General features: G+C 38.1%; 1 protein-coding gene and 1 long non-coding RNA gene across 3 annotated transcripts in view; one reads left to right on the top strand and one right to left on the bottom strand.

Moving 5' to 3' along the window:
- The window catches only part of LOC138683548 (uncharacterized), a 313882-nt gene that overhangs the window by 199948 nt on the left and 100201 nt on the right, over positions 1 to 13733 (top strand). The gene's annotated exons all lie outside the window — the stretch shown is intronic.
- The window catches only part of LOC138683544 (rapamycin-insensitive companion of mTOR-like), a 105989-nt gene that overhangs the window by 29254 nt on the left and 63002 nt on the right, over positions 1 to 13733 (bottom strand). For both annotated transcript variants that reach the window (XM_069775521.1, XM_069775523.1), the window contains exons 12-19: positions 13169 to 13256; positions 12042 to 12132; positions 11841 to 11907; positions 11654 to 11734; positions 5856 to 5956; positions 3238 to 3400; positions 2732 to 2833; positions 118 to 164 (exon numbers count right to left, since the gene is read on the bottom strand). In XM_069775521.1, coding sequence (XP_069631622.1) covers positions 118 to 164; positions 2732 to 2833; positions 3238 to 3400; positions 5856 to 5956; positions 11654 to 11734; positions 11841 to 11907; positions 12042 to 12132; positions 13169 to 13256 — 740 coding nt within the window. The remainder of the gene's footprint in view (positions 1 to 117; positions 165 to 2731; positions 2834 to 3237; positions 3401 to 5855; positions 5957 to 11653; positions 11735 to 11840; positions 11908 to 12041; positions 12133 to 13168; positions 13257 to 13733) is intronic.

Here is a 13733-nt window from a genome sequence, read left to right as displayed (position 1 = left end):
TTTATCTATAGATTAAGTTTTAGAAATGTGACGCATCAAGGAATAGTTTATTGCAACATTAAAACTCAGTTTTTTCAAATTTCTTTCTTCAAAGGAAGTTATGCAATTTTTACATACCTGTGCAATTGTTCATCTTTATAGTTCCTTAGATTTACATTTGGCCACTAGAAAAAACAGCAAATATAGCATTATATGAAACTTGTACATCAGTCCTTGATTAGTCACTAAAATTTACTCATTTCTATTATGGTTCTATTCACTTATAATTAGAAGTGTAAGTTTCCTTGCATCTAATGTTACCTATAAAATAACCCTTTATTTTTTTGAAAAGCCCACATTCTTGCTCCAAGAACTGTTCTATTATTTTCTAGAGAAGGACAGGGAATGTCGGGTGCATGCTATGTGTACAAGTCCATAATTCTAATGAAAATAGCAAACTATGACATGCTAATGAAAAATAAACAATTTTGCTCAGTTTCTTCTCTGAAAATAGCAAACAAATTTTGATACACATAACAGGGAAATCAGGTTTTGTTGTTGTTTTCACTATTCATCTGATTTGGTTTAAAAATAATCATTTTTCTGTTATAGCTCACTTAAATACTGCTTATTAAAATGGTATTTAAATTCCTCTGTTGATACTTTGTAAGATGTTTTAAAAAGGATCACAGAAAGCCATAATACTCTCTTCTGGACCTATCCTTTCTTCATATTATGTTTTCCTCTGTTGTCTCTATGTTTTTAGATTTATTTTTGTTGCTACTAGTATCTTCTTGGAAGGGATGGAAAAAAGTGCATCAAACATTTTTCTTTCCTAAGTGATACAGTTCTACATTTCCAATTGGTATACTAGTATTAAGACATATAGTGCACTAGTTAATGATTAGTAAAACTGACTACACTAGTAACATTGAACCCACAGTGCCAGATTAATTATGAAGCTCTACCGTTAACACAGTCTCAATTCCTCCATCCTGACCACTACCACTTTTTGCTGCTCTTTTAGCAGCTTAGACAGCAAGCTGAGCAAGTAAAAAAAGGCAGTAAGGGACCATATGAGATGCAAGTAGTGAGGTGGTAGGAAAGCTGATGCTCCACAGCTGTGAGGTTTCAACTGAGGGGGGGGGGGGAGGTGAGTAGCCACATGAGATGATGAAGTCCAAACACTGGAATCTGGATCCTGCTGATTCAGAGACTAAAGATGGACCACTCTGATAAACTGCACACCACCAGTGTAAGCTAAGATAATGTTAACAGGAACGGAAGTGGTTAGAATTTAACCAAAAACCACAGTAACTTCTCGTTCTGGAAGACAGGAGTCTCTGATTTTGAGACATTTAGAACTGTTCAACAGGACAATAGAAAATATACTGCAGGGAAGGTCTGAGATAGCAGGGAAACTGACAGCTTGACCTAAATTTCAGGGGAGGAAAATAAAAAAAACCCCAACCCATAAACAAAAAACACCCCCCCCCTTGGTTGTCAACTACATAAAACTTCCATTGTCAAAGTACTACACAGACTAATTAAAAAGTGAGATTCTGAAGAACAGTTTCTTGATAATATCTTTAATACTGAATCAAAGGTAAAAATATCTATGACTAATAATCATAGATATCTAGTAGTCTAGTAGTGTTACAGTAAAAAGTCTGTAAACAGTGGAATTCAGTGGAGCAAAGCTACTATCATATACCTATTCAGGTTTTATACCAGACAGATTCTTGCTCTCTCAAGTTTATCAGTCCTTGAAAAAATGCACAGAAATATTTAGGGGGATTTTTTTTTTTTTTGATGGTGGGTGTGTGTTGTTTTTAATATAATATAATCTTGATTATGTCTGTCACCATTAATCCTGTTTTGTACTTTTGCCATCTTTATAACAACATAGTAAAGACAACAGTAAGAAAATGTTAGAAAATGTTACTTGGGGGTAACAGTGGAAGGATGGCTTTGATGCACAGAATGACAGGAGCTATTTTGGCTCTAAGGCTATACCAAGTACTCAGTCAGAAAGTTTTCTTACTCAAAGAAAATAAGTCCTCTGCTTAAAAAAGAGGCAGTCCCTTAAAAGCTGTACATTAAGTATATTTAAGATAATGCTTTCCCTGTCAAAGATATTTCCTGTATTTTGTGAAAACAAATTCATTTTGTAATGAACTTGATGCTATGGGACTATTTGTATTAGTTCAAAACATACAATAAGACTGCAGACTACTGAAGTTTTCATATGTGGCTCAGTCTAAACATCTGAAACTTGATGTATAACCCACCTCCAGCCTTAACCTTCAGTACATGTCATATATTTAAAAAAAAAAAAAAAGTCTGCTATGAAACCGAACAAGGCAGAAAAAAAAGTCTGCTATGAAACTGAACAAGACAGTATACCTATGTAGTTTGGACTGAAGTCTAAAATATTAGCAACTTTAAAGTCAGTATATCTCATTCTATAAAGTCTATTTCTATACAAATAAAGTTAGATAAAATTTAATATATTCTTATTAAGAAACATGTAAATTTAACTGTAGTGTCTTTTTGTATATAGTTTAAGGGTTGTATACAAAGAGACTACATCAGCACTGATTAAACCCATGAGACCCTAATTTTCTGAAATAAAACAGATTATGGGATATAGTATGGAATTGATATTAGAAAGTAAAAGCTCACATGTGAAATGGAGACTCCTCCCCTCAATAATTTCATAAAAATAGTATCATGCCCTTTTTATGCTCACCTTCAGTATGGTCCCTATCAGATTCCAATTCCACTCGAGGTTCACTTTATGATTGAGAACTTGGCTGTCTCGAAGATTCATTACAAGTGCTTCTTCCGTATCCTGGAATACAGACATAAAAAACTACAGTAAGTTTCCCTGCATCATGTCTTGTCACATGATATACTTATTGTCCACGTAATAATCATTAAAAGGGCTATGCTTCACAGTAGTTTGCATTTGAAAGTAAATTGCATGGTTATAGTACTGCATTAAAAATCTAATAGTAAGAGATCATAATTGGGACTAAAAAGCATTAAAAATTATTGTAATTTCACTCCTCAATTTCTAGAAATACAATATAGTATCCACAAGTAGCTAGAAGACAAATTAAATAAAAAAAATTCTACAAAGAAATCACATAAATGGCTCTGAATTAAATAAGAGTGTGAAGCTTGGGGGGGTGGGATCTAAGTCTCCAAAATACAAAATCAAATTCAGTTTTGAAAAATCAATAATGATAATACCTTTAAAATAAAGATGTCTTTCTGCACACGGTACTGATCCCTTTTTTGGTGGGTTGGAATTGCTTTCTGAATAATATGATCTAAATGGAGGCTGTAAGGTTTAGGTCCTCTTTTCTTCATCTCGTGAAAACGTTTTAAGCAGTTGAGTGCGGCACTTGCTCGTCTAATAGGAAAAAATACTACAATCAGCATCTGACAACTGGTATTCAACTAAAGAGCGCCACTGCTATATCTTGAGTTAAATAAACATAGTTCAAGAAAGAATTCACCAACAATTCCAAAGCCAATAAAAAGAAAATAATTTTCTTTATATAAGTTTTCATACTTCCGTATCCCTTAGTCTTGTACTGAAATTATACAGAAAATTATCTTTCAGAATTTCTAGTACCAAAGAATGAGCCTTACTGATAACTTTTCTTCTACTCTGCAATTAGTGGTACCTTTCAGAGTTCACAGAAGATATTGCAAAGTTTAAAGTTGATAAAGTATTGTGAGATGTCACATTAGATCAATGTTCTACAGTTAAGTTGAGACGTCTAGCTTCAACTTTGACTAACAAAGTATTTCTTGTAAATTTTCTTCCCCTCCCCAGAGGGTGGCAGGAGTATCAGTAGTATATTTCCTGTTCTTTATATCTAAACAGCTCAGCAACAACACATAAGAAATTTTCCAGGAAAAGATAGGAAGTAATAGAAATGACATTTGACATGGGCAGAAACAGTTAATTGCAAAATAACGGTAGCAGAAAAAAAAAATTTGCTGAGCAAATAAAATAAGGAAGTCTAAAAATGAGGAGGTAAGTCTACCTTTCTTCCCAATAAACAAAAATTCTCATAGGATAGGAGAGTGATTTTTTTTGTATTCTCTTCAAACAAACAAATACCTGTGAATTTAGTCGCCTACCTAAATTACATAAATTTAATCTATAACAGGGCTTACAGTTTTTCAGAGTATGAAACAATGCAGAGTGTTGACCAAAACCAAGATCCCCAAATATAACAAATACTACATCTACAAAATCACTTTCTTCCAACAGAACCAGGACTTCTTACTACTCTATCAGGTATGTCCACAAATGCCAAAAAGCAAAAAACCTGCAAGTAATCCACAAACATATCCCTTCTGCTCTTCATCCTTCCTCTCTTCCCACAGCTTTGACCAAGAGGAATACCCTGTGAAGGAGTTTCAGATATGCTTTTTTTGAAAAATAACTGTGTTTTCACATCTCAAAATCTTCTAGTGACATGTAAGAAACCTTCAAAACTAAAAAGCAGAAAAGCATTAAGTTTCTGGGAAGCACTCTACAAGCAGCATTTATCATTTTACAGTAGCAGTTTGAAAAGTTTCTGTAATTTATCACTGACAACACAACGAAAGACAAAATATGAACTTATGATACATTTATCGGAATACTGACCTGACAAACCAGATCAGGAAAGGCAAGAGTAATTAACAAAAACATTTCCTATAATTTACTATTAGAAAAAAACCCACCACGCTCAGTTTAAATGGTCTTCTACAAAGAAATGCAAGTAAGACCACTGAGTTACAGAAACACATTTTTAATACACTGGCATCTATCAAATTATTTGACTTCTTTCTTCAAGAGGTTTAAATTGTGTGAAGTACCCAGGAGATGGTATTTTATGACAGAGCACTTCTGAGGTTAAATTGCAAGATTAGTAGATGTATAGAGAAATTCTAAAAAAATAAGGAAAACAAAATAAAAAAGCCCACAGGTTTTTAAAATTTCAAAATTCAGGTATTTCTCATTCAAAGAGGAATAGAAAGCTTCTATAAACATTTGTTTCAAGTCACATGCCTAAATATACCTCATTTGATTACCATGAGTGCCAAACAGTTCCTAGTGCTGCTTAACACGCCACTGCAGAATGCTGCACTAAGTTGTTTAAAATTTCTGTTCATAGTTTCATAGTTAAATGGAAATTAAATGAACTGAAAAAATTATCAGTGCAAACTTCAAACAAATGCACCAGAAATTTTTAACATAATTACTATTGTTACAATGACCATTTTCTTCTGAAGAAAAACAGGTTTAAAAAAACAGCCCCATGCCAATGTTATGTTTTTTGCTCTTGTTCACACGAATAATGATTCACTGATTTGGTCTATTACTATTTAATTAGCTATAGATAAATACCAAAAGAAAAAAATTGGTACAGGCTTTTTTAGTTTGGAAAGCTTAATTGTATCAAAATGCCAAAAAAGAAGTGTGAAACAATGGAGAGGTCAAACACACAGAATATGTCTCAGATGGTGCTTGGTCAAACAGTGCCTTAGAGTTCATTTAAGAAAAATTCTGTGTAAAAAAAATTTTGCAACCTATGCAAAACTGTTCCGAAATATATCAAAACTTTCTTTCCACATTTCTGAATTTCTAAATTGTTACTGTAAATAGATCATGCTTTTGGAATCATGCACTGGAAAGAATTTCCCTAGTAAGTGTCACAGAGCATTTCTATATTCTATTTTTCTTTTAAATAAAGACAGTAGTGGTTTCAGCCATCAGAAAACTCATAACGTAGGTTTTCACTCAATTGCAGGGGGAAAAGGAGACATACTTATTTTTGCTTTTAAGTGTAACTTAGAATTCTTACAGTCTTTTCTCTTTCATTATGTCAAAAGATGCTGCCATATTCATTAGCGTTGGTAAGCAGTGCAGGTGATGGCTGTGAGAATGAGGAAGGATCGTGTTTGCCTAAACGACAACAGAATACTAGTTAGAATAACTTATTACAACATTTTCAGCCATCTCTAAGATCAGCATTTGAAGAATCTACCACTTTTCACAAGACTTTCACAAATGCATAACAAAACTACCTTTTGCATAATGTCAGAACGATAATTACATATACCATTTTAAATATTTGATCTAATTAATCAATCTGAAATACAATTGAAAATAACTTAATTTTAGGACTCAGAGCCTTCTTTTGGAGCCTTCCCATTTGTGTTTTTTGCATTGGTGGTTTTCAAAGTTGTAAAATGCAAAAACATGCAAAGCATCAGATATCCTTACGTCATGTGTATAAAAGTACTAAAACCTCTAAAATCAGAAACACAATTTAAGCTAATGATGTTCATTCAATACTTTCGACTACCAATGATTTTGCACAAAAAAATTATCTGATAAATAAACATAACTTCATAAGTTACTGGACATTTAATGGCTTTTATTTTGGGAAACAATTTAGGTAGTTGTCCAAATACTTTTGAAAACTAAAGAATAATGAAGATAAAGAAATTACTTCGATATCTTAAAATTAGAGTACAAATATTTGTTGAATACTTCGATAAACAGACTAGTGAATCATCTCTTTAGAAAACCAAAAAATATCTATGCTTTGCAGCATACTCAAACGTCGTGCATCTAATTACTCCCATTCAAAAGTATTCCAGAAACCATGAAAAACAGCATATGTTAATGCAGATTCCTCTTTTTAAACTACATGGCTGACTGAACACTCAAAAAACTCCACCAATTATTTAAAGAAAAAAAAAATCACCGAAGAGACTAAAGAACAGATTTGTTGTGGTTGTGACCCATGCTGCTGAGCTGAGCTGTTGTAAATCACTGTAGTGATAAGCAATCCTATACCTGAAGATTGTGGTCTCATTTTTTGGAGCATTAAGGACAGGCCAATCCCACACCACTGAAATGAGTCTATAGTCTGAAGATGCAGGCTATGTCTGATAACTCATATTCACATTTTTGTAAGACAAAGTTTTATTTCACAATTTTACTGTCTCTTATAAAGCAGTTCATTTGGAAAAAAAGATAAAAAACCAAACCACAAGAAAACTGATCAAAAAGTGTGCTGCTGCATATGCTTCTTGCCATCAAGAAAGGCCATGAAAAAGAAAGAACTGTTTTACAAGAAAGGTAAATCATATCACTTCACATATGACTAACAGTTTCTCAGCAGGGTGAAAGGTAGCACAGGACTGTATATAAAAACAGTATCATCTCTATACCAAAATAATTTAGGTTAAGTTCTGCTCTTCAAGCAGGTTTCTTTTGGTTGGTTGGTTGGTTTTGGTCTGGAGTAGGCTAAAGTAACCTGAGCAAGACAAATACAGTAGTGCCATGATGGATGGTTATAGGGTCTTCAGGAGGGATAGGCAAGGCAGGCGAGGCGGGGGGGGTGGTGCTGTATGTAAGGGAGGGGTTGGATTGTATGGTGCTTACAGTTGGTGACGACATGGTTGAGGGCCTCTGGGTAAGGATGAAGGGGAAAGCAAATAAAGCAGATGTTGTTGTGGGAGTCTACTATCGACCACCCAGCCGGGACAATGACACCGAAGAATTATTCTACAAGGAATTAAGGGATATCTCTAGATCAACTGCCCTTGTCCTTATGGGTGGATCTTAACTTCCCAGGCATCAACTAGGAATATCATACAGTGGACACAAACAGGTCCAGGAAATTCCTGAAGCACACTGAAGATAACTTCTTGATGCAGGTACTAAGGGAGCCGACTAGGAAAGGTGCCCTCCTAGTCGGTGTTTGCAAACAGAGAAGGGCTCATGGGCTCAAGTGGTGATTGGTGGCTGTCTTGGTCACAGTGACCATGAAGTAGTTGAGTTTCAAATTGTTGGTGATAGGAGAAAAACTGCCAGCAAAACTTCAATCCTGGATATGGGGAGAGCAGACTTTGTGCTGCTGAAGGAACTAGTTAGTAAGGTCCCCTGGGAATCTGCTTTTAAAGGTATTGGGGTCCATGAATGCTGGTCACATTTTAAGAGCCATCTCTTAAGAGCGCAGGAGCAGGCAATTCCAAAGTGTCGGAAGTCAAGCAAGTGGGGCAGAAGGCTGGCTTGGCTGAGCAGGGATCTTCTTCTAGAACTTAGGTGGAAAAGGAAAGTGTACGGACATTGGAAGCAAGGACAGGCGACACGGGAGGACTACAGAGATACTGTTCGCCACTGTAGGGAGAAAATTAGTGCAGCCAAAGCTCGATTAGAGTTCAAGCTGGCCAGTACTGTGAAGGACAACAAAAAGGGCTTTTTAAAATATGTTAATAGCAAAAGGAGGATCAGAGATAACATTGGTCCATTACTTGATGAGGTTGGTCACCTCACAAATACGGACGTAGACAAAGCAGAGATGTTTAATGCCGCCTTCGCCTCTGTCTTTAACACCGATGATGGGCCCTGGGACCCCCAGAGCCCTGTGTTGGAAGACCATGACTGGGGTATGATAAACTCCCAGCCGACCCTGAACTTGTCGAGACTTGCTGCTCCAGATGGATGCACATAAGTCTATGGGGCCTGATGGGATTCATCCCAGGGTACTGAAAGAGCTGGCCAATGCAATCGCGGGACCTCTCTCCATTATTTTTCAACTGTCTTGGGAGTCTGGAGAGGTCCCAGTCAACTGGAAGCTGGCAAATGTTGTCCCAATTTTCAAGAAGGGTAAGAAAGAAGACCCTGGTAATTGCAGGCCTGTCAGTCTCACTTCAGTGCCTGGTAAAATTATGGAGAAGGTTATTCTGGGAGTTATTGAAAAACACTTGAGAGACAATGCAGTCATTGGTCATACCCAGCACAGGTTCATGAGGGGAAAGTCCTGTTTAACCAACTTAATTTCCTTTTATGACAAGGTCACCCATCTAGTTGGCCAAGGGAAGCCAGCAGATGTGGGAGATTTGGATTTTAGCAAAGCTTTTGATACTGTCTCTCACAGTATCCTTCCAGATAAACTGTCCAGCACACAGCTAGACTCCCTCGAGGGTAAAGAGGCCTTACAGAGAGATCTGGATAGACTAGAGAGCTGGGCAATCACCAACCATATGAAATTTAACAAGTGAAGGATTCTGCACCTGGGACAGGATAATCTTGGTTATACATACAAATTGGGGGATGAGAGGCTGGAGAGCAGCCCTGCGGAAAGAGACCTGGGAGTTTGGGTTGATGGTAAGTTGAATATGAGTCAACAGTGTGCCCTGGCAGCAAAAAGGGCCAACCGTGTCCTGGGGTGCATCGAGCACAGCATAGCTAGCTGGTCAAGGGAAGTGATTGTCCTACTTTACACTGCACTGGTGCAGCCCCACCTCAAGTACTGTGTGCAGTTTTGGGCGCCTGTATTGGTTTTATGTGGCAAGGTTTTGGTAGCGGGGGGGGTTACAGGGGTGGCTCCTGTAAGAAGCTGCTGGAAGCTTCCCCTGTGTTCGAGAGAGAGCGAGCCTATACCAGCTGGCTCTAAGACGGACCTGCCGCCGGCCAAGGCCGAGCCAATCAGTGATAGTGGTAACGCCTCTGTGATAACATTTTTAAGAAGGAAAAAAAAGTTGGGACGCGGAAAACAGCCACCGGAGAGAGGAGTGAGAACATGTAAGAGAAACAAGCCTGCGGACACCAAGGTCAGTGCAGAAGGAGGGGGAGGAGATGCTCCAGGCGCCGGAGCGAAGATTCCCCTGCAGCCCGTGGGGAAGACCCTGGTGAGGCAGGCTGTCCCCCTGCAGTCCAGGGAGGTCCATGGTGGGGCAGATATCCACCTGCAGCCCGTGGAGGACCCCACGCCGGAGCAGGTGGGTTCCTGAAGGAGGCTGTGACCCCGTGGGAACCCTGCGCTGGAGCAGGTTCCTGGCAGGACCTGCGGATCTGTGGAGAGAGGAGCCCACGGAGCAGGTTTTCTGGCAGGACTTGTGACCCCGTGGGGGACCCACGCTGGAGCAGTCTGTGCCTGAAGGACTGCACACCGTGGAAAGGACCCATGCTGGAGCAGTTCGTGAAGAACTGCAGCCCGTGGGAATGGCCCACGTTGGAGAAAGTTCGTGGAGGACTGTCTCCCGTGGGTGGGACCCCACGTTGGAGCAGGGGAAGAGTGTGATGAGCCCTCGCCCTGAGGAGGTGAAGCGGCAGAAAATAACATGTGATGACCGTAAACCCCATCCCTGTCCCCCTGTGCCGCTGGGGGGGCTTGGTGGAGAAATCCGGGAGTGAAGTTGTGCCCGGGAAGAAGGGAGGGGTGGAGGGAAGGTGTTCTGAGATTTCGTTTTATTTCTCATTTACCTTACTCTGGCTGATTTGTAATAAAAAGTGAGCTAATTTTCCCTAAGCTGAGTCTGTTTTGCCCGTGATGGTAATTAGTGAATGATCTCTCCTGTCCTTATCTCGACCCGCAAGTTTTTTGTTATATTTTTCTCTCCCCTGTCCAGCTGAGGATGCGGGAGTGATAGAACGGCTTTGGTGGGCACCTGGCGTCCAGCCAGGGTCAACCCATCACAGCGCCTCAATATAAGAAGGCCATCAAACTATTAGAGTGTGTCCAGAGGAGGGCAACCAAGATGGTGAAAGGCCTCAAGGGCAAGACTTATGAGGTGCTGCTGAGGTCACTTGGTTTGTTCAGCTTGGAGAAGAGATGGCTGAGGGGTGACCTCATTGCAGTCTACAACTTCCTCGAGAGGGGCAGTGAAGGGGGAGGTGCTGATGTCCTCTCTCTGGTGACCAGAGATAGGACACATGGAAATAGAATGAAGCTGTGTCAGGGGAAGTTCAGATTGGACATTAGGAAAAGGTTCTTCACTGAGAGGGTGGTCGGTCACTGGAACAGGCTGCCCAGGGAAGTGGTCACAGCACCAAGCCTGTCAGAGTTCAAGGAGCTTCTGGATGACACTCTTAGTTATATGGTTTAGTTTTAGGTAGTCCTGTAAGGAGCAGGGAGTTGGACTCAATGATCCTTATGGGTCTCTTCCAACTTGAGATATTCTATGAATAAATTTACAATTTCCTCTCATCTCTAGCTGTTGAAATAAGTATGAATCCTGTCAGTGTGGAATGGTAAAGACTTTAATCTTGTTGTGATACAGTGTGAAGGAAAAAAAGAGAAGCTACTATAAGAGAGATTTTAAGGAGAGGGAAAAGGACTGAAGTAAGGTCCCTTCAGCTTCTCTGCAGCAGGGGCTACCAACAGCAGTGCTGAAAGAGCACTCCATCAAGTTGGAGTTGCCTGCATGAATAATATGAAGTGCCCGAGCCACATCAAGCTGAACATGAAAAAAAGTTTAATTTGCCTAGCCTGCACAGCAGAAAGCTAAACACACTGCCACAGAGCTACCATCATCTTAGGAAAAGCAAAAAATGTCAACAGTCCTTTTCCTAAAACACAGTCACCAATGAGTGAGTTTGCAGGATTCCAACTTAAAAATACAACTGGTTACTGAGGATTATCCTTGGAGCAGAAGCCCTAGCACTTTCAGGACATTCCAAACTGCCTTCCTATTGATTCATGCTGGTTTTCATATATGAAGTGCCATATGCTGTAATGTAAAATAACCTATTATTTTGATGAAAAATGGGTGTTCCAAATTTGTAACAAATTCAAAGCTATAACAGGAAATATCTATTTACAATGAGCTACTAATACTACTTATTCTCAGCAAAAAGTCTTACCATGTGCAAAAGTTCTCCTAAAAGGATAGTTGCTCTAACAGATACATGGTCATCACTACTTGTGATCACTTCAACCAGACCCTTCAAAAAAGTTAAAAAATTATTACATTTCATGTATAACGTCTTCTTTTAATGTTTATAGAAAAAAAGTAGCAAGCATCTACTTAAACTTCAAGATATTAGTTACCTCTAGAAGTCCATTAGTAATAAAAGCTGAAAGCACTAAAGCCAAATAATTATCCATGAGATCAGGCCTAAGGAGAAAAAAGTATGGAAATGGTTTAGAAAGTACATTTCTTATTGTGTATGCAAGAAAACAACAAATATTTTTGTCAATAACAACAGAAAACTAAAACAAGAGTTTAGTCCGAGTTTGCAAAATGCTCACCTTGACCTGGCTCGATGTGGTAGTATAGTTTTAGCTTCAGCAGCTACAAAGCCATCAGAAAGTCTCCAGCAGTCCTGAAACCTGCTTGGATCTATAACAAGAAAATATGGACAATGATAATTATAACACTGGATTTCATAGTGTTATTTTAATACTTGTCAGTATGTAAATAATAGTTCTTACTAACTGTTATTTCAGGTTTAAAATTATAGAAAATTTTGTCATAAGGAATCTCTAACAAGTCATCTAATCCACACTCCCGCACAAAGCAAGGCTAACTTCAAAGCTAGGACAAAGATCTCATTTAAGTATCAACCAAAATAATGAAATTTCCAATTCATAAACACATTAAACTTGATTAACAGAAAATATCATAAACACCTAAAATTTTAAACCGTACATCCATATGTTGCAAAGTAGAAAGTTTGCAACAAAGAATTATTTATTTACTTATAAGCACAGAACAAGGATTAAGCTTGATTATACAACTGCATGACAAAGACATTTATAACCAGAGTTTGAAGAGAATTGCTGGAACATTAAAGGCTGAGACTTGCTCCTTTTGGGCTCATACTTTTGCACTGTGAGACAAAGCAGAAGATACTCTTCGGTTTACAAAGGAGTAATTCTAAAGATAAAAGACTAACTCTGCTAAATATATAGACGTGAAAACACATATACTTGCCCTAGGAAAAGTAAAAGTCTGCTGAAGTGCAGTGGAGATAGCTAGCAGATAAACAATATACAGAAAAGACCCTTTTTCATAACTTCTGTAACATTCACCAACATGTCTACATTACTAATGCTTCTAACACTTCAAAGAAGTCTAATTTGTAGTAACATATTCACACAGTCTTTTGTGTAAATGCTCCGCTACTACTCTTGTATGAAACATACAATTGATATATAGTAAGGATGTCAGAAGAAAGTTAAACTTCTAGTTGCTTGATCAACACTGAACAGTTGATAAGAGTTTTTAACAGGACTTCAGAACACCCAATGAATTCTGTGATGAAACAGTTAAGACTGACATAATTTACAATATAGAGGAAACAGTAAAAGGTTCAAATCTGTAGAAGAGCTTAATAGAAAGATTTTTTTATGTGAACCAGTACTAAAATACTTACCTACACTGAGAAGTGCCTCAATAAATTCTTCTGCAACAACAGGGAGAGGAAGGCGAAATATATCATAAAGAACCTCAAGCAGACCTTGCTACCAAAAAAAAAAAAAAGGCAGAAATTTTATAGATTTACAAAAAATGGTCTTTTTGTTCACTACTAATATTGAAGTTGAGATTTCTAGAAGTATTAAAATTGGTGTCTTTGTTTCAGGGTTTCTTTTAGGATAACATGCTTATTTTCATAATCTGAATGAATCTGGAAAAAAGAAGGGAAGGGCTTGCTTGCTTTAAAAGTGTGCCTGACTGTCACTATGAATTCTATAGAAGCCCAGGCTACTTGGATTACAGTTTTTTAGAACAGTTAGTGCTGCCAACATCAACTTCTTCATTTGGCAGAATTGGGAAGAAACATTTTTATTTATCTCAGATTCAATGCTTTAAACTCATAACTGCAGCTACTGTGAATTTGCTTTGACTTGTGGCCAGAGTAAAAATTAATTTATGCATTTTTCTCTCCTCCATTCCATCCTCTCAGACATAGAGGGTGTGATTCCATTCTCATTTTATGT

This window comes from Haliaeetus albicilla, chromosome W, assembly GCF_947461875.1.
Source record: "Haliaeetus albicilla chromosome W, bHalAlb1.1, whole genome shotgun sequence".
Lineage (NCBI taxonomy): Eukaryota > Metazoa > Chordata > Aves > Accipitriformes > Accipitridae > Haliaeetus > Haliaeetus albicilla.
Note: the sequence above shows the minus strand (reverse complement) of the source record. Positions and strands in the feature narration are given on the sequence as shown.